A 23,006-nucleotide genomic window follows, 5' to 3' on the forward strand; every position below is an offset into this window, starting at 1 on the left:
CCCTCCATGAGCTCTCTATCACTTTGGGTACCACTGAGCAGCCCCTCCTCCATGGCTCTCTCTTCCCTGGGCTTTCATAATACTGTCCTCTCCCATATCTCCTCTTCCATGTCTGATTACTCCTTCAGAGTCCCCTCTGTTGGATCACTGTTCACACACCATTACCTCTGTCCTTTTCCTCCTCCACTCTCTTTTACCTCCTTTCATAGGCTTCCACAAGTTCAAGAATCAGTCTACATACCCATGTGCTCAAGTCCCGCACCATCAACTGTCTACTAGATAACCTGACCTGGATGTCCCACAGTTACCTCAAACACAGCACGAGGACACCGCCACCCAGTCAGTCACGTTTACAACTTAAGAAATATTCTCAGCTCTTCCTTCTCCCTCCCAAGTGTTACTAATGCTGCCTCACTATCTCCCAGCTCTGCTCAGAACTACCTCCTGGTTCAGGCCCTCATCTTGTCTCTCCTGGACTACTGCAACAGCCTTCTGGCTGTTTTGCTTCTGGTCTCTCTCTTCTCCTTTCAACCTCCGCAAAGCTGCCAAAGTAAAACCCAAGAAGCACAGATCTGACCATATCCCCCATCCCCTCCAGAAACTTCAGTGACTCCCAATGATCTCTGGGAAAAGGGAGACACTCCTCAGATCATCATTGAAAGCCCCACACAACCTGGCTCCAGTCCTCCACTCTCCTCCCCTCCTGGCACTTTCCATTCTAAATAGACACTTCCAACTTCCAGCTCCTTGGCCTGTCCAGGACTCCCTAGCTTCCTTCCAGGTGTCACTGCCCTTATGCCTGACTGTCAGTGCTCTTTCCCTCCTATTATCTTGTTTTGACTCCTCTGCTTACATATTCTGTTTCCTAATAAAACACTACCAGTCTCTGGAAAGCAGGGATCATAGTCTCCGTGTCTAGAATGACACTGCCCTGTACATAACACATACTTAATAAGTGCTAGTTCAACTGAACCCAACTGAAAAGGCCCACAGGTCATCTCCTATGTGGCCCCCAGCCCCTGGGAAGCACTGCTCCTGGGCCCCTAGGCACCGAAGTGGCAGGTGGGCTGGCCCAGCTTCCTACACCATTCAGGAAAGGTGTGGCATGTGCTCCTGGAGACTCAGAGGGCAAAAGCTTTACTTGGGGCAAGCCCATCTGAGGACCCATTTGCTCTCTGTAAAAAAACTAAAGAAGTGAGGAGGCAGTCACAGGTTGATTCTTGTCTCTCTAATTTCACTGATTTTTTTCCTTTCAGAGCAGAAGAGATGCCAGGAAGATGGGACCAGAGGGGGTGGGATGTAGGGAGAAGAGAAGGTAGGGCCTGGGGTGGGGAGGAAAAGAAGGTAGGAGGAAGAGAAGATGTAGGAGCTGGGGGAGGAGAAAAGGTGAGGGGGAAAGAAAAGGTATTGGAAGAGGGGAAGAGGTAGGACCTGGGAGGGAAGAAGAGGTGGGAAGAGGGAGAACATGGAAGGGGAGGAGGTAGAAGAGGGAGAGAAAAGATCTGGGGAAGGGGGGAAGAGGTAGGAGGTGAGGTGGGGAAGAAGTAGGACCTGGGAAGGGGAGGTAGGAGGAGGGCCAGGGAGTGGGGGGGAAGGTAGGAGGGGGCCAGGAGGTCGGACCTGAAAAGGGGGGAAGGTAGGAAGAGGACTGGAGGTAGGACCTGGGGGGAGGAGAGACGACAGGCGCGGGAGGAAGAGGGGGCGGGTCCTGGGAGGGGCGGGGCGGGGCAGGGGAGGAGGCTCCCGGGCTGGCCTCGGTCCTCCCCCGGGGGGGGGAGGGGGCGGAAGGCCGGAGGAGCGGGCGGGGCAGGCGGGCAGCTCCAAACCGGCGGCTCGAGCCCCCGCCCCTCTTGGTCCCGGCCCCGGCGCCGCCGCCGGCCGCTCCGGAGGGCGCCGGGGGCGGGGGCTCGCTGGGCCGGCCCAGCCCCGGAGCGGGGCGGGGCGGCGCGGCTCACCTCGGGCGCCAGCCTGGGGGGCCAGGGTGGCCAGGATCCCCCGCAGCTCGGCCGCCGAGACCCGGACGCGCTCCAGCCCCTCCGCCATCTTCGCTGCTGCTCCTGCTCCTCCTGCTCCGGCTCCGCCGCCGCCGCCGCCGCCGCGCGCAGCCAGGAAACCACGACGGGCGGGCGGGCGGACGGGCGGGCGGCGCGCGCTGCCCCCTCCCTCGCCCCGCCCCGCCCCGCCCCGACCGACCGAGCGACCCACACACCGCTACAGACACACACACAGGCCCCCACTGACGGACTGACACACGCACGCACGCGCGCGCGCACGCGCACACACCCATCCTCCGCCTCCTCCTCCCGTCCCGGACGGCGGTACGGTGGCCCGCGAGGGAGGGAAGGCTTGGAGCAGCTCGAGCGAGCTGCGAAGGAGGCGGAGAGGCGCATGCGCGAGCGGCCCGAAGCTGAGTCTCCTCCGCTGCCTGCAGAACCGTCCTGCGGGCTCGCGTACTCCGAGTGCGGGCCGAGCAGCCTTGGGTCCGGGGCTGAATCCTCGGCCGCCTCAGGTGAGGTGGAGCGCGTGCTCCTTCATCTTTATCTGAGGAATGGGGGTTAGGAAGGGGGGGTCACGGGGTAGGCGGGAACGAAGTTCAAGGCCAGCCCTTCTGCCGGGGCCAACCCCCCTCCCTCCGCCCTCGCGTCCCCCGCAATGGCGCACAGGTGACCCTGATTCCTGCGGGGTGGCCCCCGCTGTGCACCCAAGTGCTCGAATGGGAGAGGCAGCGACACCCCCTCGCCCCCTGTCCTGCCGCCCGTGCCCGACGCAGGATCCGCGCCCTCTCCAGGGGGCCTGCCTTACTAGGATCCCTCCCTCTTCAGGGGGCTGCTACTATGTAACCTCCTGCCGTAGCAGCGATGCTTTATATCCATCCTCGGCAGGGGGCCACTTGACGCATCTGATCAGTGAGAATTGAGAGTGGTTTGAGCCGTCTACGCCAGGCACCTTCCGATGGTGAACAGGGATGAAAGAAGAGACCTGTAAGACTCCCCGGAACTTCCCATTGAATGGGGACAGGCAGTATACAAATAAACCTGGGGGCTGCAAGATGTTGTACTGTAATTTTCCTTGGACAAGTCATTTTACCCGGAGAGACTCAAGTTTCCTCGTCTAAAATTATGAGATAGGATTAGATGGCCTCTGAATTCCCTTTCAGCTTTAACTTTGTGACTTTGTAAGAAGTGAGAAATGTTATAGAAATGTGAGTTATAATAGAAGAGAGAGAAGGGAGTTGGTGACTGGTAAATTTTTTTTAAAAAGCAGTTCTGACATCACAAAGATCATCTTGAGGACTTCTCATAATCATTTCTCTAGCCCATGCCCCTGATCCAGGATTTCTCCTAGAAATGTCTGAATCTGGTTCCTCTTTAGGTAACTTAAAAAAAAAATAATGTCGGGGAGGAGGGAATAGCCCTCAGGTCATATTTTATCAGACTATTAAGACATCAACATACAGTGTTATATTTAATTCTGCTCTTATGGAAAGACCCCTTTGGCATCTAGTAGTCTCATATTCCCCAGCCTTCCCAGTTCATCGTGACTCACACTATCAGTGAAAGGAAAAGTCTAGTTTGCTCCTTCAGGACCCTGCTCTTTTCTTTCTTGGTTGCTATAAGGATGAATAGCCATCTTTCCATAGAACCCAGTCCATCCTGGCTATGTGTCCAGCTCTTGGTGATTATAGGATCATAGATTCAGGGTGGGAAAGAACTCTAGAAGCCAGTGATTCCAGGATCCTGCTGTAAGGATTGGTGCCTCTTCCTTCTCCCTCACCTCCAATGCCTGGAAGGGTGGTCTCTGTTCTGAATGCCCCTTGTCTACTTTAAACAACCCAGTCCAGGGCTAGTGCAAGTGTGTGATGGCTGAGTGTAAGGATGAGGAGAACAGCCAGGTTGAACAACGGCAAAAACAAATAAAAACCCCAGAGACTGGCTGCAGAGTTTGTAATGGGTTATCCAAGATAAAAAGAATTTCATACCCTATATCCCTGACTCTCAGGGTCTTCTTCTGGAGGGAGGGGAAGCAGGAAGTCTGTATCTTTGTTTTTCTTGGAGATCAGGGAACATTTCCATAAGTCACTGGTTAGTGCCCATGCCAGGTCAAACCCACCACCACAGAATTTGCTTGGCTCTAAAGCAGTGAATCCCAGTCTTTTCAAGTAGGAAGATGAATCCTTTATATAAAGTCCAAAAAAAAAATCCTGCTGGTATCCCTTGATTGAGAAAAAGATATCATTTTTACATTTTATTTAGTGTTTAGTTTTAGTTTATTTTAGTTTATTTGTTTTACCTCAATTGTGCCATTTGATTTTCACAAAAACTTGGGCAGTATTATCATTTCCTACATTTTACAAATGAGGAAATGGGCCCAGGCAGGGGAACTACCTTGTTCTGAGGTCATACACATAAGAATACAGGAACATAGATCTAGAGCTGGGAGAGACCTTTCGCCATGTATGTAGTCCAGTTCCCTTATTTCTGCAGATGAAGAAACTGAGGCAGTATCAGTATTTGAACTGATGACCCATGACTCAAAGGACAGTACTCTTTCCACTGCACCACACTGCCTGTTGGTGTGCTTAATTGAAATAACAGAGGTAAAGAGCTTTATGTGTCAGGTATTATCATCATCATCATTAATTAGAGGCAGTTATCATCACTATCATTAGTTATTAGTTAGAGGCAGTTAGGTGGTCAGAGTGCCAAGCCAGAGTCAGGAAGACCTGAATTCAAATCCTCTGTAAGAAAACTTACTAGCTGTATGACCCTGGGCAAGTCACGTGAGCTCTTCCTCTGTTTCCTTAGTTGTAAAGTGGAAACAATAATAGCACCTATCTCCCAAGGTTATTTGGATGGTCAAATGAGATAAAGTGCCTGGCACAGTTCTGGCATATAGTAGGCATCATATAAATGTTAGCTGTTATTGCTACATTACGACAGTGTAGCTCCCAGAGGAATGCCTTAGCTTTGTTCCACATCTGAATCTCTTCTCAATGAAGATTTAACTCTGGCACAGCCTGGCTTTGCTTTCTGCCTAGACATGTGTTCTCACTACTGCATCTCCTTGGCTGATGTTAAAAAAGCTCATTCATACATTGAGGACCTCGTCCACATCACCCCCATCCTCACAAGTTCCATTTTGAATCAGTTGGCCGGCCGGAAACTTTTCTTCAAATGTGAACTTTTCCAGAAGACTGGGTCCTTTAAGGTAAGGCTGAGGCTTCAGAGACCCACCTTGGATTGGATCCTGGTACTCTTCTATCACGGGAGCCAGGTAGACCACATAGATCTACAGAGACCAACTCTGGTCATGGGGTCCTTAATGGTGATGCCAGAATGATGGCACTATGGAGCTTCCAGAAGATTGAATCTCAGCTCATTCCTAGTTAAAGACTTGAAATATTTGGGAAGGAAAAGGGAGTATCTGCTGAGATACAGTGTGGTATATGATTTAGACATCCAAGGGAGCATAGAGATCCTCTAGACCAGTCATACCAAACTCAAATAGAAATGACTCCCTTGAATTAGAAAGCCACAAATTTATGTTATCTGTGCTGAATTATATTTTTATTTTAATCTGGTTCTGCATCAGTCCAGGGAGTTTGACATCTCTGCTCTAGTCCCCTTATTTTACAGGTAAGGAAACTGAGGCCCAGAGAGAGAGAACAGAGATTTAGAGCTGGAAGGGAATTTAGATACCATTTAGTCCAGTTCACTTCATTTTACAGGTGAGGAAATTGAGGCAGAGAAAGGTGACTTATCCAAGGTCACACAGGTAATAAGCAGCAGAAGCAGGAATCAAACCCTTCGAACTCTTAGCTGCAGTATTCTTTCCATTCTACCACTGATGTACCAGAAGTGGAAAAGAAATAACCCCAGAAGTGTATGACTGGAAGTAGAGCTGACCCAAGGGACAGTGTGCCACAGTGAGCAGGGCACTGCTTTGGGGTCAGGAAGACCTTGGTCCAAATGCTTCCTGTTTTAGACACTCAATAGCTAAATGATCCTGGAGAAATTGCTTCTTTGTGCCTCAATTTCCTCACCTGTAAAATGAAGGAAATTAGTCCAAGTGGCTCCTAACATTTCTTCTAGCTTTAAGTCTCTGCTCTCCCTCTCTGAGCCTCAATTTTCCCAGGGTTTGATGTGGTATCCTCTAAGGTCCCTTTCAGCTCTAAATCTCTGATCTTCTGACCGCTAATTGTGTAGTACGAGGAAGGAGTAAACAGATGGACAGCCTAGGTGTTTAGTTGGTAATGAGTGACAATGCTGAAGGACCCAAGAGGAACCTCCTGCAGGGTGTGTTAATAGAAAGAACCTGGGTTCAAACCCCAGCAGTAACACTAACTATGGTCTCATCATATATACTTTCTGGGACTCAGTTTCCTTATCTATAAAGTGGGGATAATAGTACCAGTGGTATATGGCCATGAATATGAAAAACATTATAGATGGGTCAGCCTGATGGAAATGCCAAGCTAATGGCTTGTGGGTTTGAATACAGAGGTCCAACAAACCCTGTGAAGGGTCCGTCAGCAGAGCCAGAGTGCTCAGAACTGACTGTGGCCAAAGTAGCTAACAACAAAGAAAAGGAACAGTCCCTGCTCTCCACAAGATTACATACTACAAGGGTGGGCAACATCAGTAAATTAATCAACAAGCATTTATTAAGCACTTACTGTGTTCTAGGCACTGGGAATCCAAAGACAAAAACAATGGAACAGTGCCTGATGTCAAGGAGTTTTCCTTGTGTCAGGGTGGGTGATATCAATCTATTGACAAGCATTTATTAATCACCTATTGTGTACCAGTCACAGTGCTAGGCACTGAGGATACAAGAAAGAAACGATCCTTCCCATCCAGGAGTTTCCTCTTTCTAATGAGGGAGACAAGTCCATAAATCAGTTGGTAATTACATGAAAAAGTCTTACGTGTTAGAGGGAAGCAGGGAGCAAACAGCAGCTCCATCAGCAGAGGGAGCATTTCACTACAGGCCATGGATTGGAGGCCCCAGCAGTCCCACCCATCACCCTGGAATTTAGGGCAGTGCAACCTGGGAAGCAGCCCAGAATGCAAAGCAGCAGTGAGGACCACTGAGACCCAGAGCCTCCTTCCCCACCCAGAAAGAGGCTTGCATCGCTCTTGGGGCCTGGCTAGGGGGAAAACTACCATCACAGCTAGGATTTTCCCACAGGACAGAAGCCCTGTGACCCCGGACTTCCAGTTTTATCACTTTCTAGATGAAAGCCGCCTTAACTGGCCTGGCGCGCAGGCATCTGTGAAAGCCACACAAACAAAAAAAGAAAACTGAAGCCAAGAATCAAGGCCTGATGGTCAGAAGATGATAGGTTTAGGGTAGGAAGGGATCTCAGAGGACACTGCATATATCTCCCTCTCCCATTTTCCATGTGAAGAAACTTGAGGCCCAGAGAGGTCCAACAACTTGTCCAGGCTCACAGAGCCAGGATGCGTCAGAGATGGAAGTTGAACAAAGGCCTTCTACAGCCAGGTCTCTGCCCACTGGGCCATACTACTTCTGAGAAGTTCTTTAAGATCCCCTTAGTGAAGTTCTAGGTTCAAATCCTGCCTCAATCCCATACTGACTATGTCTGGGCTTCAGTTTCCTTATCTGTAAAGCAAAGGAATCGGACTAATTCTTGAATCAGATCAGGGTCCTGCCTGGATCTAGACTTACTAAGTAGCCTTATTTTTGCCATTGGTAACAAGTTATCTTAGGCAAGTCACCTTCTCTGGGTGTGTATCCTCCTCCCTAAAACAGTCAGCCAGAGAGTCTCTGATGTCCCTTCCAGCCCTATACCTAAGACAAGTTCCATCTATCGTGCATGCTGGCTCTGTGACGAGTCTCTATCGCCTCCTCAGTATGATCCTGAGACTTGACTAGGTTCTAATGTCGTTTGCGTGGGCGGCTTTTTGTTCAGACGTGACACATACTTTTTTCTGCCTGTAGATCCGGGGGGCCCTCAATGCCATCCGGAGTTTGACTTCCAGCACTCCAGACGGGAAGAAACCCAAAGCTGTGGTCACTCACAGCAGTGGGAACCATGGCCAGGCGCTCAGTTACGCCGCTAGACTGGAAGGTATGAGGGTGGACCACTGCCATGTAAGCACTTGGAAAGAGGGCTGGGAAAGGGGTGAGGCCTGGCTTGAGATCATGACTCAACCCTCAGTTTGCTCATCTCTAATACAGAGAGGATCCTCATACCATCCTCCCCTCTCCCATCCGCACTCTGGAGCATTGTAAGAGAAGCATTTTTAAACTTTGTAGTGCCATTGATATTTCAAATGAGGTGATGAAAATCCTCAGAACAGGGTCCTCACTTCCCCACCCCCAGTGCATAGCCTGAGTTTTTTGAGATCAAGGATTCATTTTTTTTATCTTTGCATCTATGGCACCTAGCACAATGCCTGGATACAGTAAGCACTTAATAACCCCATATCCAGTGCTTCACTTGGATTCAGTGAGGCTTCCTGCTTCTCTCATTGACTCCTGCCTGTGTGACACTGGGTAAGTCACACAACCTTTCTAAGCCTCAGTTTCTTTCCAGAACACATAACTCCCAGGGGCTACTGATTCTCCAAAGAGTTGATGTCTAGGTCACATGTTCTGCCAAATCTGAAGCCCAATAGGCAAGTATCCCATGGTCCCAGACAAAGAGGGATGGTAATTAATCAGGACCCCAAATCTCATCCTGTGTAAGCTGTGAACAGCTTAAAATCTAAAAGGGGTTTGGCCCAGGGTTCTTCATCTTTCTCACATCCTGAACCCCTTTGGTAGTCAGACTATGGACCCCTTCTCAGAAGCATGCTTTTTAAATGCACAAAATATACAGGATACCAAGGAGACTCTCCAATGATGTTAAAAGTTCTCAAAATAATTTAAAAAGTTTCCAGACCTGATTAAGAACCTCTGCTGTAGCCCCACTCCCTCATTCTATAATCAAGTGTAGCAGGGTTGAAGAACCCAAATGGAAGACCAGGTTGGAACCCAGGCCTCCTAAGTCACAGTTCTCCCACATTATGCTGCTGGTTCCAAAAATATGGATGTTTTGTTCCTCAGGAATTCCTGCCTATATTGCAGTTCCAAGAACAGCCCCTTCCTGTAAGAAATCAGCAATCCAGGGCTATGGAGCAACCATTGTAGACTGTGAACCCAGTGATGAGGTAAAGGGGCCAACTCTTTCATGCAGCCAATGCCAGTGATTTTTGTGGTGGGGTTTTTTTTGGCCATTACCAACAAATTGAGGGTTGCTTTTATGGTCCCTCCCTTTAGTCAAGAACAGCTGTGGCAGCAAGAATTGTGAAGCAAACTGAAGGGACGATGGTACACCCCAACCAGTCCCCAGCTGTGATGGCAGGCCATGGCACCATTGCTCTAGAAGTCCTGGAGCAGGTGAGGCAGCCTTGGGATCCCCGTGGGGCTTTTCCTGAGTAAGCTGGCACCTGAGGTTTGTGCTCAGCCTGAAGTTCACTCATTGCAAACACAGGTTTTCTTATGTAACTACTATATTTAGTCTAGCCATGTATACTTTGTATTTTTACTCCACAGGTTCCCACAGTGGATGCCTTGGTGGTACCTATAGGGGGTGGAGGGATGATCTCAGGAATAGCCATTACAGTCAAGGTAAGATCCTTCATCTAGTCAAGGAAATAAAAATTACAAGTCTGAGATACCTCTTTTTATCCCCATATTCAATCAAAGTCTGTGAAAAGACAGGCAATCTTTTACTATTTCACATTTTCTTTTTCTATTGTGGACTGTTGGGATTTTTAGATTTCTTTTTCCGTCACCCACATTTCCCAACATTTTCCTCTTTGCTGAAAGCCATCCCTTATGTCAAATAAAAACATGGACTGAGAATAAGAGCTACAAAACTGCTCATTACCCTCCAACCTGGTGATTCTGCTGCCAGGACCACACATCCCAGGGGAAATAAACCCCTCTACAGAAAAATTCTGACCCTTATGCATAACAGCTGAAGCACTTGTGGTATGCAAAGGCAAAACACTTCCCCCTATCACAAGACACAAAATACACAAATCAAGAAATGATGCAGAGTAAGTCACACAAAGCCCAAAAGTCTATTTAAAAGAAGAACCTAGCAGAGAAAATTCAGTCCCACTAGGGGGCACTGAACAAACTACTTTGAGTTTTGAAGTTTTATTAAAGGTGACCCACTAAGCCTTTTTTTCAGCCCTAGACAGCCTTTCCTTAAACTCCTACTTCAGGTACTGAGTAGCTCAGCTTACAAGATGAGACCTGCATGTAGCTCCATCCCTTGGCCCCTTCCTGCCACATCCAATTTCCTCCTGAGACAGCATGACCACACCTGGGAAAGGCAACTACTGCTTGTTGGTAGTGAGCCCTGAGCTCTGTGCAGGCAGTTGATCACAGACTTGAAGGTGAGCCGCCTGGTAGGTTCACTTTTACACTCCATGCCCTGCTTCAGATGACAGAGCAGACGCTAAGGAGCATTGTGCTTTATTGTCACATCCATGCTTTGGAGGACCCTTGGGGTAAACAGTGACTGCTGCCATCCTTGTCCTGCTGCCACACCCTGTGTCAGACACCCAGTGCTCTCCTGACAGGCTCTGAGACCAGAGGTAAAAGTGTATGCTGCCGAGCCCTGTAACGCAGATGACTGCTTCCAGTCCAAGGTTAAAGGGGAACTGACCCCTAACCCTTCTCCACCAGTCACCATAGCAGATGGGCTTAAATCAAGCATTGGCCCCTACACTTGGCCTGTTATAAGGGACCTAGTGGATGAAGTCTTCACTGTCACAGAGGATGAAATTAAGGTGAGAGACCTCAAAAACTGAAGGGGGAAGGGGAGATGCTAAGGACCTGGGCTCTTCATGATCTCATGTGAATCACTTCCTTCCCTGGGCCTCAGCTGTTCCCCTCTGTAAAATGACCAATGCGGCTCCTGAGGGCCTGGAGGAGTGCTGGGGACCACCCTACCACTCTACTGTAGGTAGAGCTGTCTGGTGCCCAGTGCATGAAGCACAGACACAACAGGGACATGATACTACCTCTGAGCTGTAGGGCAGAAGTTATAGAACAGAAAGCAGTGAGGAAATGGTTCTAGGCTGGGTCAGGCAGTGCCTTCACCCTCTTGCCAGTCCCTTGCTTGACACAGGCTTTCTCTTCTGACCTGCAGCATGCCACCCAGCTGGTGTGGGAGAGGATGAAGCTTCTCATCGAGCCCTCGGCTGCAGTGGGAGTAGCTGCTGTGCTGGGTAAGCGGTTCCAGACGGAGATACCTGCCACCCAAGATGTCTGTGTGGTTCTCAGCGGGGGGAATGTGGACTTGACCTCGCTCAGATGGCTGAAGCAACCAGAGTGCAAGGAGGCTCAGCATCCTCTGAACTGAGATGCCTGTGCTTTTACCCTGCCCATCCTCCAGGAGCCCCAGGAAAGGAGAGAGCTCAGCCCAAGCACCAGGGCCACACTTAGCAAAGGGAAGAGTATCCACTCCCAAACAGCTCACACCCTTCAGGTGGCCCTTATTCCATGTCCTCTTCTAGCTCTGGGGAGATTTCATCTTTTGACCAGGGCAGGGGCTCTGGCACATAGGGATCATAAGTCCATTTGGGGAAAACACGTTTGTACAGATTCATCAATACGGTGTCCTGAGATTTCAGCTGTCCATCAAATGTGCACTTCATGTGCCCATGAGTACCTAGGAAGCAAAGATCAAGCTCAGGCAAGACAAGTCACTTTACCACACGGGGAGAAAGGAAGGCAGGTGTATTCCAAGGTCCCTCCAGCCCTGCGCTCTTTACAATGCTACAGAACTTCCACAATCAGGAGAGCCCAGGGAGTTCTGTCTCACCAAGCACCTCCCAAGATCACACCCAGTTAAGTCTAACCCTAAGCGGACAGCAGGAACTGCCCTGTTACATGCAAAGTGGCAGGAATTGTCACTCCCAGGGACCAACCCCTCTTACCAAGTGCCTCCTTGATGTGTCCTCGGCGACCCCATTTGGTTCTCAATTCCACTGGTTTAAACCACAATACATCCTCTAAGATTAAAAAAATAATTGATGCAGAAGCATGTTAGTGAGCGTCAACTCTAATGGGCCAGGCTCACAATTAGAGAACACAGGCTCTTTTGGGGTAGGGGGAATCTCTGGCACCTGGGAGAACTGTGAAGGAAACGAGGAATTTTAAGCAGCAGTAAGAAGTACACACAGAAAAATAGGAATAAATGAATGGGCTAGGAAAACATGAATGGCAACCAGATCAGAGAACACACAGGAGACTCCAGTGAAATGGCTTTGGAGGCAAAGGCAAAAGGAACTCTGACTGGGAACTAGAACACAAAGGTCATTCCCACATGCCCAAAACTTAGTATTAGAAGAGACCACAAATATCCTCCAGTTCACCCACTTATTTTAGAGTTCAGGAAACAAAGGCCCAGCAAGGGTCAGAAGGTTACCTCTCGGGCAGGTAAAGGTGAGGACTTCTAAACCTTAGAGTTCTCATGAGGCCCCCCAGGGAACAGCAGGGAATTGAGGTGTGAGACCAGGCTATCTCCTGCATTTTCGCCTCTTCCCGTGGGATACTTGCTGGGAGAGAGCATCGAGATTGGCCCTGGAGATTGGCCCGGGGTCTGAGCACACCTATTGTTGTCTAACAGGCACGGTATTCAGGTGCAAACTATGCGGCAGGAGAGCTTAAGTAGGGTCAGGAAAGCCTGAAGGCGCTCTTAGCGCTGAGGGGCCCTTAGAGGACAGAAGGCCCCTCTTCCCTCTCTTCCCTCTCTTCTTTCTTCCCTTTCCCACTTCTGCTTCCATTCTCTTACTGTAAGATCTTTGCCTCCTTGGGAGATTCCTCTCTCCTAAGGAAGAATTCACCCTACACATGTAACCAAGACCCTGAATAAAGCCTAACCCTTGTTCGACTCTAGAAAGTCTCTTCTCTCATACGTTTATCCAGTTTGGCCAGCAGAAGACCTGCAATAGGTAAGGTAAGACTCGGGTAGCCCTTAGGCCTCTAGGCCTGACACGAACCTACCTGTTGGTGAGATTTTACAAATGGGTCCTTTGAGTCATCATCAGTGACACCCACCAAATTAAACCTCAGGTAGCCTTTGGGTACCAGATTCTCCCCCTTCCTTTCCCCTCCCACGTACCTCTGTTAAAGAACATGTAACGGACTACTGCCATTTTGGTTAAGATCTTGAAAGGGTGCCCACTCAGCACAAGTCTTTTGATGATCATCCTGTCTGGATCCACGGACAGGAGGGACCCTGTGGCAATGAGGCTGTGCTTGCCTAATGGGATTGGGGGACAACAAAATCATTTCAGGAGTCAACATGAGTTCAGTAATCCACGGAGAGCAAAAAAGGCAGCTGACATGGCAAGGATTCCCATCTCCACCCAACCAGTCCATTTCAGAACATAATCCCTTTCCAAAGACCCAAAAGGAATGAGGCCAGCCTGGGGGCCTCTCTCACCTCTTGTAATCCCCATGTTCAGACACCTTGGGCAGTTCTGATCACCCCCAGATAGTGTAGATGTGGAGAGGCTGAGATAACCAGGTCTCTGGCCTTTTCTTCTCTATATCTCATGCATTGGAGCTCCCTTCCCCTTGCATGCCCTCCACTTTCTAGCTTACCATCCGGCTTCTGTTTGAAGAGCAGCACCGAGGCTGGAGGGAAGGTGATTGGGGCATAAACTGTCACCACCAAGGCCACATCAGGACGAAGGAACCTCTCAGCCTTGTGCTTATCCGCTAACACAGAAAAAAAAAAAAGTTAAGTAGCATCTGGGGCTCAGGAAAATGTGAGCTTGTACTCTGAAAGCAACAGGCCCAAGGAACAGGGAGGATGGCAGTGGTTCATTCAGAGCCTCCAAAAGCCTGTGCTCCCCTGTGCTCTGTGCAGGCAGCCTCCCCTAAACAAACTCCACAGGCCCAGAGGAAGAAGCTCAAGGTGTCCTGAAGACCAAGAGGCCATTTTTCTGACCACAACCAGCTCAGCCCTGTCACCTTGCCCCAGGCCTGCACATATCACCTCTACCTTTGCAACTGTTTCCAAATGACATTCAGAAGTCTAGAGGGGCAAAGAAATAACTCATCTCCAGTCTCTTGTTCCCAGACCCTATTACCAGTAAGAGAAGCAAGTATGGCAGAATGCTGGCTCCATGGAATTGTGGGACTGTGGAAGACCAGGTCAGGAAGAGCTGGGTTCTTATCCCTTCAGACACTTACTCTGTTACCCTTAGAAAGTCACTAACCCCCAAAGCCTCAGGCCCCACTTCTGTGAAACAGAGATGATAACAACAGTCACAGACATTTCACGAGATTGTTGTAAAGAGCCAATGAAAGCCCAGAGTGGGTGAGGGCACGTGTCTAGACAAGGACCATCCACACTATCTACACACCACTCCCACCATGCACCCGTCTTGGAGAAGCTTCAGGGCATAAAAGTGATACATCACAAAGATGTCTCAGTCAGGTTCAGACATTTCAGCCAATATCATAAGCTCCTCCCCCTCCTCTCTCCTCCTTGGTGCTTCTGTCAATATGCTGTTATTCTTTAGGGCTGCCAAGGCCCCAGAAATGGCCCAGCACCAGTCACCCCTGCAGCAGCAGCAGACCTGCAGTATGCTGAGAGTACAGCGGTGAGGCCCGGAAGCGCCGGAAGCCACAATGGAAGATCATCTCCTCTTTGGATTTCACAGGCTCCAGGTTACCAGGGTGTCGCCTCACCACCATATTCAGCACTGACATCTGCACGATTAGGAAGGAAGATGTCAAGGGCTTCTAACATGCAGGAAATGAGCCAATGAATGCTGCAGAGAATTTTATATCTGTTCTTAAGGCCTACCCACCCTCAAAGAGGAGCCAACAACACACGCCCCACAAGAGTACCCAGGCAGAATGCCCCCCTTCACAACCAGTGGCCAAGAACATCCTCCCAAGTGATCTGGTGGAATGGACACAACCTCCCCCTCACAGTGGGGGCCATAATCACTCCCCAGGGGCATTAGGGGACTGGGGTCACTGCTGCCTCTCTCCGTGCTGCTGCTAACAGGCCAGACAGAAAGGGCTGTCATCCTGGCACATGCCTTTTAAAAATCTCTCATGACGGAGAAGTACAAACCCAGAGACTAACCTCAGAGCAAGAAGCCTCAGAGTCACAGAGAATATGCATCACTGAGATGCTTCAGACAGGTTCAGACATTCTAGCTCAAACCATCACTGGCTTCTCCATGTTCTGTAGCCTTGAGCTCAGGGAACTGAGGCAGTCAACAGTTTCAAGCCCTAAGGACAATCTATTCACAACCCTAGAAAAGGAGCCCAAGGTTCCTAGCAGAAGGCTGGACACAGAACAGAACCTCCTTCACCTTCCCAGGACACTTACCTTCTGTTCATGTGGTAGCAAGGAAAACATGACCAGAGGTGCCCCCTGCCTGAAGCTCTCACCCACTAAGGCAGGAACTCCACAGACATGCAGGGTCACATACCAGCCAACCTGCCAAAAAGAACCAACGAAAGCCCAGAGTGGGTGGGGGCACGTGTCTAGACAAGGACCATCCACACTATCTACCCACCACTCCCACCATGCACCCATCTTGGAGAAGCTTCAGGGCATAAAAGTGATACATCACAAAGATGTCTCAGTCAGGTTCAGACATTTCAGCCAACATCATAAGCTCCTCCCCTTCCTCTCTCCTCATTGGTGCTTCTGCAGGCCTAAGTGAGAGCTACTCCTTCTAAAGAAGCTTGGGCAAGGATAGTTAGGGGAAAGCTGAGATGGGTGTGGGCAGCTAGGGGGCGCCAGCATGCACAGAGTGCCCAGGAAGACCTCAGGCACTTACTAGCTGGGTGACCCTGGGCAAATCACTTCACCCTGTTTGCATCAGTTTCTCATCTATAAAAACGAGCTGGAGAGGGAAATGGCAAAGCACTCCAGTATCTTTACCAAGAAAGTCCAAATGGGTTCACAGAATTAGATATGAGGGAACAGCAATAAGGAGACAGGTACCTCTGCCCCTTCAGACTCCTCTTCCTTGGTCTCCTTAAAGATCCGTTTCCTGGTTCTGGAAAAGTCCTGAAACTGAAAGATCCGAGCATAATCCTGAGGCAAATTTTCCTTGGGATCCCATGGGGATGTACGGAAACTCTTGAGACCTCTGTATTTCTGAAATCTGGACACAGGGACATGAACAAGATGATCCACCTTGGCCAAAGAAGGAAAACCCACTAAAAATGAACTCTTCACCATTTCCCAAGATGGTTCAAAGGAAGAGCTTGGACCAAGCCCAGCCTCCTCAAATTCCCAACCAAACAAGCCTGGCCACAGGCTGCCCCTCCCCCCAACTCAGACCAGGGTCAGCCAGCCAAGAAGGTGCCTCATTAAAATAGCTTCTTACAATGATAAATCCAAAAATCTTCACCCTGATGACTGAGAAATCCCCTGACCTCAGGGAGCAGAGAGCATGCCTCTAATGGAGATCATCTCAGCATGGAAAGTCCTCAAATTAAGGGAGATGGGGAAAGGCTTCTCAGCAAAAAGGACATGCCTGTTCATACTTCAGCGATCCTGCTATTCGCACTCTCTGAGCTGCCTGGTTTCTTGTTCCATAAAGCCAGGCCCCAGTTTCCTTCCAAGCCCCAACTTTTCCATGAAGCTTTTATCCCAACCCACAACCTTTTCCTTTGCAGAATTCACTACAAGAGGAGCAGACTTGTCCTTAAGCCTCAGAGAGGATGATGAAGGAAAACAGTAATTATGGGTGTGAAAAGGCGAGCAGAAGCTTGACCATCCTCCTGATCTACAGCATCCTAAAGTAAAAGTAATCACCACCTTGGTTAGGAGGGAGTCCTCCAAGTGAGGCATAGAGCTTCTAATGAAGATTCTTTATTCAGACAGGGTTTAGAGTAGATGCCCTTCCCCTGGGTCTTACCAGCTCCAAGCTCAGAGGGCCAGAAGGCCCCACAAGGCTAGCTAGTCCAGTTGGAGGTCAATAAGGAGGGAAGTCTCAGAGGTCACATGGAGAACTAGGATGAAATGCTGCACCCAGGCAGCAACAGCCAGGAGGTGTCAGGGGCAGAACTTGAACCGAGGTCTTCTTGCCATGCCAACTCTTAAGTCCTGCCAGTCTACCATGCTGCCACTGGTAAACAAGAGCCAACTGACCTGATTCTCGCCGCTATGTCCCTGGGGGTGTCTACTTCATCTGGAAACATCTCATCCAGCCTTTCCTGCTTATATTTCTCCAGCATTTGCTCCTCAGCCTCTTCGTCAATCTTCTCATCATACTGATCATCCCGAACAGATTCCCCCAAGGTCATGGTCTCACATTCTTCTTCACTTTCCTCAGCCTGAAAAAAAAGGAAGTTTCACCATGGTCAAATGACCTGACTTCTTTGGGCCTGGACCAACTCATCTGTAAAAGGGGGTAAGAGGGAAGGACAGAGACAGCCCTGATCCCCTCACTCCCACACTTATACGACTCTGAGCAAATGGCACAACCTCTACAGGTTTGAACAACAGGTAACACTCAAACACCCTCTGTGGCAGAAGGCAGGAACTTGCAGCAGCAGGTCTAGTCCCTGTACCCCCTCCTAGGACTTGGTTGGGGTTCAGATGAGATCGCATACGTACATGATGCGTTTTAAGGATTATGAAAGGCTAGGTAAATGCCAATTCTCTTCCAGTACGCCAAGAATGTTTTCATCCTCATGGGTCTTTCCAGAGATGGAGAGCACGGTATGTTCCCATGAGGAGTCTTTTCCCACTTCCATGGCGGTACGTGGGCCACAGCCCTTAAACAAGCCAGCCAGGCCATCATGGGGCCCCTTGTCTACTTTAGTGGACATCAGATCTCCGGGCGTGGCTACAGCCTTGATCTCAGTAATGAAAGCTGCAGTTCCACAGCTGCCCTCGGCCTTGCTCACCCCAGAATCTTCCTCCTCCATGAAATCCTCAGTCTCCTCCTCCCCGCTGTCCTCGTCCTCCTCCTCACCACTGCTGCCAGCTTCCTCATCCACAATCCATTCAGCCTGGTAACTGGATGTTCCTTTGGGGACTTTCTTCACCACTCTGGTTCTTTGCTTTAAGAAGTCTGTCAAATACAATCAGAGTCAGGGACAATGTTGGCCATGCATTTCTGTTACAAGCATTTTGTTTTTCTTATATGGGAGAGGGTTGACAGGGGAGAGAAAATAAATGGTTGTTAATCAAAAAATAAAATTTAAAAAAAAAGCCAAAAAAAAGTCTAGCCAAGTACTACTACTCACGTGCAGCCCAAAGGAAGGGCTAGCCTTGTCTACCCTAAGGAAGTCTATGGAGACGGAATGAAGTCTACCTCCAAAGAAAACTCAGTCACTGGCCTCATTTCCAAGTAACACCAACAGGTACCAAACCAGATTACAACCTCCTGCCTTGGAAGTCCCCTCTCCTGATTCCATGCTTGCACTCAGATCCAAGCAGACTGAATAACACAGATCAAAGCCATGCTCCATTGTTCAGGAGGTGCGTGCATTTCCCCCACAACCAAGCCTGGCTGCCCATCCTATTGGACCTTCACTGGAGGAGGGGCCCCAGGAAACCCAGGATCCCAGTGAACAGGAATGAAAGGACCAAAAGGGGGACCAACCCTTTGCCTCGTTCAACTCCTCCTCAGTGGGCCAGGTTTGTTCCCCCTCCATGGGGTCTGGAACCACTTCTGACTGGAGAGATTCCTGTCGAGCAGGGTCTGCTTTCACTAGGACCTTCAGATCTTCTTCCATCTCAACTGCACCATCAGCATCAGCAACATCAATCTGAGAGGGAAGCAAGCCACAGGTCACTCAGTCAGGTGTTTTCTTACTAAGAGCACAACATGGATGCTATGTACCCCCCATTCCCCCAACTACACATCAGAAGCAGGCTGCTCTGCTCCCCAGCCCCATCCCACTAAGGCTGGCATCCTCCACACTGATTCTGTCTGCCATCTGCTCTCACACTAAAAGCCCACAGTTGATGGCCTGGTAGCAGACTGGACCACCTAGCCCAGTAATAATGACATTCACTTCCCAGGGTCATTACAAAGTAAATAACATATACAAAGTACTTTGCAAGCCTTCAGGGGCCACCTAAATGTTGACTTATTCTACAGGTTCATTTCACAATAGGATTAAGTTTCACCTTGAGCTAAAATTCACCCTTACTAAGGGTGGTTAAGGCTACATTCTTCTAATCGACACCTTCTTTACTAGGGCCAGAGAGAGGTACATGGTTGGTTAACACAACTCAGCTCATTTTAAGGCAGAAACAAAAAAGACCCCCTCCTTTCCTATGCTCGAATCTATCCTACATGTGGCTGCCACACTTTGTTAAAAGTCATTTTTTACTCATGACCCCATGTGAGGTTTTCTTAGCAAAAATATCAGAGAGATTTTTGCCATTTCCTTTTCCAGATCATTTTACAGATGAGGAAACTGAGGCAACTAGGTTTAAGTGACTTGTCCAAGGTCATACAGCCATTAAGTGACTGAGGCTGGATTTGAACTCAAGTTGAGGCTTCCCAACTTCAAGCAGGGTGCTCTGTGCACTATAGTGTCACTTAGCTGCCACAGCGATCTTCCCTAAATGCTGCTTTTCTGCGATAGAGGATTCCAAGAACCTGCTGGTAAATTTTCAATGGCTATTTCCTAAGTAGTCAGGTCTGCCTATTTTCCACCCTCCTCAGCAACCTCCATCACTCTCCAAGACATCCCCCCCACCTCTAGTAGGGCCAATGTCTTTGCTAGCATATGACTATGTGCTGCTCCTCCTTGCACCTGTCCCTTTATCCATTTTATTCCCCTCACCTGGAGAGTTCTTCCCCTTGAGGGAAGGTCTCCCACCTCCCTGGCCTTAGTACAGCCCCAAATCATATTCACCTGCCTGACTCATGCTGAATAGTGATCTGCTAAAGCCTGGAGATTTTTTCAGACCAGCTGTTACCTAACCATGTCTCTCCCACTGATGATTTCATCTCTCAAACCATGACTTAGATAAAGCACAGAGGCATCCCTAGTCTATTTTCAGATGGAACGTAATGGACTAAAAGCATCGATTAAGCACTTACTACGTGCCAATACAGATCTACAGAGTTAGCCATAACTATCATTCTCTTTCCAGTAACAATTAACAAAAAAGAAAAATTTTTAATCAAAAAACAAAAACGAGCTGCCAGCTTCCTTGGAAACCAGCCGATCATCAGCAAGTACAGCCCAGTGATACCACACACCTGCATCACCATGTCCAGGCCTTTGCTGGCCTTGATCACCCTGGGATTTAGAGGAAAAGGGTCTGGGGGTGCGTCAATCTGCTTGATCTGGAAATCACCATGCCCAACGATATGCAGGAGCCGGTTTACGTTGAGAGTCTGCCCACGAACATAGCCTGAAACTTTTAAGGTGCCCACCAAGCTGCTCTCTTGGCTGGGCACAAAGTCAGCAGCATGGGCAAACAAGTAGGAACGCCGGTCTCGGAAGGCCAGATGCCGCTGCTTCTGGTTAGCCAGATGTCGCAGAAGCAGCACTGCATCCTGCTGGGTATCCAACTGGAGCAGTTTGTCTCCTGGAAATCGCTTATCTAAGGCCTTGCTCAGCTTCTTCTTGGCATCTGCTTGTTTCTTTGGGAGAAGGCCCCCAACCCCCTGGAGGGCTAGAGCTGGGCACAAAAACAGACAAGTAGTTATGAGCCATGAAAGCCCACTGCAATTAATGAACCGTTCACTCTGCACTAAACACAGAGCACCAAACCCAGCATAGAGGTGGCAGACAAGGGACGGAGGATAAACCCACAAACTAAGACACTCAATCAGTACTATGTGGGTAACTTGGCCCCTAAGAAGAGGATCCTACCGCTCTCCTAGAGATGGCTGATAATCATAATTCACTTACAATATGTAGGAAGCCCCTGAGCAAAGAGGCAAGAGAGGCAGTAATCGCCTGTGCTGTCCCAGCCCTCCACTGGATCCAGAACAAACAGGATGGTATCAGCCACTTTGGCAAGGTCCAACAGAGTGTGCAGATCGCCTGGATTCACAAGGCATCAACAAGACATCACAAACACTCAGAAAACACTAAGAACACTGGCCAACTAACTATGACAGGGACAGTCCAAGTCAAGCTCAGCCCAACGCTGCTCCTCCCTTGGCCTTTCACCCACCTGGTTTTGCAGATGTAAAGAACCATCGATGCTTCAGCTGAGGACAGAGCAGCATGAAGCTTGGCATTCCAGCTTGCTCCCCCACAGGCACAACCTTCTTGTCTGTGTTCTGGAGCAGCTGCAAAGCCTCACCCAGGGAAACCCTCTCATGCAGGGGCACCAGCAGCACCTGATGAGGTGGTCCATCCTTGCTGCCCAGTTGCCTCTTTTCTGCCAAAACCTGAGGACAGAGAAGAGAGGCGGGTGAGCACTTCACAGGCAGGTCCACCTGCCCTATTTCCCTCATTCTCATACTCAGTATTCCATTCAAATGATCTCTCTACCTTGAGGACCACAGAATTGAGAAACTATCTAACCCAACCTCCAGTCTTAAGGAAACAAAGTCTTATTGAGGGAGGGAGCTTGTTCCGGGTCACAGCAAGGCCAGGATGAAATTGCTGGTTCTCCAACTCTTACATGCAACAACATTATTTGGGGGTACCACACTGTCTCTAAAGGCATCCTGCACCCTGGACCAGGATGCTCTATCTACAGCGAGCGATGGGGCCAGGAGAAGAATGCTGACCAGACCTCTAACTCAAGGCAGGGCCTCCTCATCAACCACTATGGGGCATCTTTGTGTCGGACGCTGGGGGAGAGGCCAGAGACACGAGGACAAAAGTGGACTGTCCCTGTCTGCCAGGAGTTTTTGTTCTCCGTGAGATTTACAGCACGGAGTCAGCACCAGGGAACTAAGGGGGGTGGTCCGGGAAAGGCAGCAGGGGAGAGGAAGCAGTGCCGGGAGGCGAGGGCGGTTCTGAGCAGGGAGTTTCGTGATGACTTATTTCTTGGGAAGATTACTTCGAAAACAGCGTGGAGGAAAGACAGAGAAAGGAGAGGCTCCACAGGGAAAGGTCCAGTAGGATATGGCAGTAACTTAGACAGGAGGGCGGCCTGAACCCACGCGACGGCCACGTGAGAGGGGAGGAAACTGGAGTTTCGGCTAAACTTCGGGAGATGCCGCGGAAGGGAAGGGGGCCGCTGGGGTTGGGGGCAGGCGTTCAGCCCCCACCCCCCGCCTCACCGCCTCCTTCTTCTGCTTCCGGAGCTGGCTGGCCCGGTGCCTCTGGTCCACTCGGCTCAGCTCCTTCCTCCTCCTCTTGCTCAGGGCCTTCACGGCCACGCGACCTGGAAGGCGGCCCCGGGAGGGCAGAGAGCCGACCGTGAGTCCGGGGCCCTGCGGCAGCCGAGGCGGCCGACTACGGCGGAGGCCAGGGCGGAGAAAGGCCTCCTGCGCCCGCAAGGACGGAGAAAGGGCTGAGCTGAGCCCTCCTTCCGCCCGCTCCCGTGACCCCCTCACCTTTGCCGTCCCGCTGCGCCGAACCCCGACCCCGGTGGCGCCCGCTCTTGTGGGCCTTATTCTGCTGTTTGAGCGGGCCGGCGCGATGAACCGCCATATTGCTCCCCACGTGCGTGAACCTACGACTTCCGGTGCTAAGCCCAGGGGTTCCGGTTCCGCCAGCACAGAGGCCTGAGTGGGTGGGGGCTCTGCCAGGGGGCGGAGTTTCGGTGGAGGGGCGGGGCTTTCCCCAGTTTCAAGAGTAGATCACTCCTCAGCCAATGGGAGTATTTGAGACCTACAGCCTATCGCGCTCTAACCTTCCCCCACGTGGTCACCTGCGGACTTGGGGGCTTTAATTGCAAGTTCGGTCAGGCTTCCCCAGAACCCTCCCTCGGCCTCGGAGTTTGCTTCTTGTCTCCTGGTTTACGAGAATACCCTGCTTTAGTTGCGGGGGATGGGAGGGCAGGTTGGCTATTTGCTTGTGACTATGGAGACCCCACCCCCAGGCCCTTC

The 23,006-nt window shown here is 50.1% G+C and overlaps 3 protein-coding genes and 3 non-coding genes across 11 annotated transcripts in view; 1 reads left to right on the top strand and 5 right to left on the bottom strand.

Annotated features, from left to right (window-relative positions):
• The window catches only part of SMG6 (SMG6 nonsense mediated mRNA decay factor), a 173,194-nt gene extending 171,036 nt beyond the window's left edge, over window positions 1-2,158 (bottom strand). Inside the window, exon 1 of the mRNA XM_072639963.1 lies at window positions 1,956-2,158. Within this exon, the coding sequence (XP_072496064.1) occupies window positions 1,956-2,043 (88 nt within the window). The 5' untranslated portion in view covers window positions 2,044-2,158. The remainder of the gene's footprint in view (window positions 1-1,955) is intronic.
• A 35-nt stretch (window positions 2,159-2,193) lies between these two features.
• On the top strand, window positions 2,194-12,931 carry SRR (serine racemase). Of its 5 annotated transcripts, XM_072639970.1 has the most exons (9): window positions 2,374-2,509; window positions 2,883-2,981; window positions 5,039-5,208; window positions 7,966-8,095; window positions 9,076-9,179; window positions 9,289-9,408; window positions 9,565-9,639; window positions 10,605-10,814; window positions 11,177-12,931. In XM_072639970.1, the coding sequence occupies exons 2-9, from the start codon at window positions 2,966-2,968 to the stop codon at window positions 11,387-11,389; spliced, it is 1,038 nt and encodes a 345-aa protein (XP_072496071.1). In that variant the 5' UTR covers window positions 2,374-2,509; window positions 2,883-2,965; the 3' UTR covers window positions 11,390-12,931. The 5 variants fall into 5 exon arrangements, with proteins under 5 accessions (XP_072496070.1, XP_072496074.1, XP_072496072.1 ...); XM_072639969.1 differs by lacking the exon at window positions 2,883-2,981 and having other exon boundaries at window positions 2,194-2,509; XM_072639971.1 differs by lacking the exon at window positions 2,883-2,981 and having other exon boundaries at window positions 2,263-2,509; window positions 5,017-5,208.
• Window positions 10,079-22,645, bottom strand: TSR1 (TSR1 ribosome maturation factor). 2 transcript variants are annotated; one of them, XM_072639964.1, is made up of 15 exons: window positions 22,512-22,645; window positions 22,236-22,339; window positions 21,173-21,392; window positions 20,905-21,039; window positions 20,247-20,671; window positions 18,630-18,795; window positions 17,929-18,095; window positions 17,168-17,352; window positions 16,013-16,175; window positions 15,389-15,499; window positions 14,622-14,754; window positions 13,639-13,755; window positions 13,154-13,294; window positions 11,967-12,041; window positions 10,079-11,698 (listed from the first exon to the last, which is right to left on the bottom strand). In XM_072639964.1, the coding sequence occupies exons 1-15, from the start codon at window positions 22,606-22,608 to the stop codon at window positions 11,523-11,525; spliced, it is 2,415 nt and encodes an 804-aa protein (XP_072496065.1). In that variant the 5' UTR covers window positions 22,609-22,645; the 3' UTR covers window positions 10,079-11,522. The 2 variants fall into 2 exon arrangements, with proteins under 2 accessions (XP_072496065.1, XP_072496066.1); XM_072639965.1 differs by lacking the exons at window positions 10,079-11,698; window positions 11,967-12,041 and having other exon boundaries at window positions 13,209-13,294; window positions 13,478-13,755.
• On the bottom strand, window positions 14,425-14,515 carry LOC140530666 (small nucleolar RNA SNORD91 family). Its single transcript, XR_011976094.1, has one exon. It is a non-coding gene; the product is annotated as a small nucleolar RNA SNORD91 family (small nucleolar RNA).
• On the bottom strand, window positions 15,143-15,237 carry LOC140530664 (small nucleolar RNA SNORD91 family). Its single transcript, XR_011976092.1, has one exon. It is a non-coding gene; the product is annotated as a small nucleolar RNA SNORD91 family (small nucleolar RNA).
• On the bottom strand, window positions 15,598-15,688 carry LOC140530665 (small nucleolar RNA SNORD91 family). Its single transcript, XR_011976093.1, has one exon. It is a non-coding gene; the product is annotated as a small nucleolar RNA SNORD91 family (small nucleolar RNA).
• Window positions 22,646-23,006: the final 361 nt, after the last annotated feature.

The sequence above is a fragment of the Notamacropus eugenii genome, chromosome 2 (assembly GCF_028372415.1).
Source record: "Notamacropus eugenii isolate mMacEug1 chromosome 2, mMacEug1.pri_v2, whole genome shotgun sequence".
NCBI classification, from domain to species: Eukaryota; Metazoa; Chordata; class Mammalia; order Diprotodontia; family Macropodidae; genus Notamacropus; species Notamacropus eugenii.

Coding starts and splice junctions, on each gene's coding strand:
- SRR (XM_072639969.1), top strand. CDS start 2,389: ATGCGCGAGCGGCCCGAAGCTGAGTCTCCTCCGCTGCCTGCAGAACCG. Junction 5,209..7,965: donor AGAAGACTGGGTCCTTTAAG/GTAAGGCTGAGG, acceptor TTCTGCCTGTAG/ATCCGGGGGGCCCTCAATGC. Junction 8,096..9,075: donor TTACGCCGCTAGACTGGAAG/GTATGAGGGTGG, acceptor TTTGTTCCTCAG/GAATTCCTGCCTATATTGCA.
- TSR1 (XM_072639964.1), bottom strand. CDS start 22,608: ATGGCGGTTCATCGCGCCGGCCCGCTCAAACAGCAGAATAAGGCCCAC. Junction 21,040..21,172: donor CTTTACATCTGCAAAACCAG/GTGGGTGAAAGG, acceptor TTGTGAATCCAG/GCGATCTGCACACTCTGTTG. Junction 15,500..16,012: donor AGGAGTCTGAAGGGGCAGAG/GTACCTGTCTCC, acceptor TCTTTTTGGCAG/GTTGGCTGGTATGTGACCCT.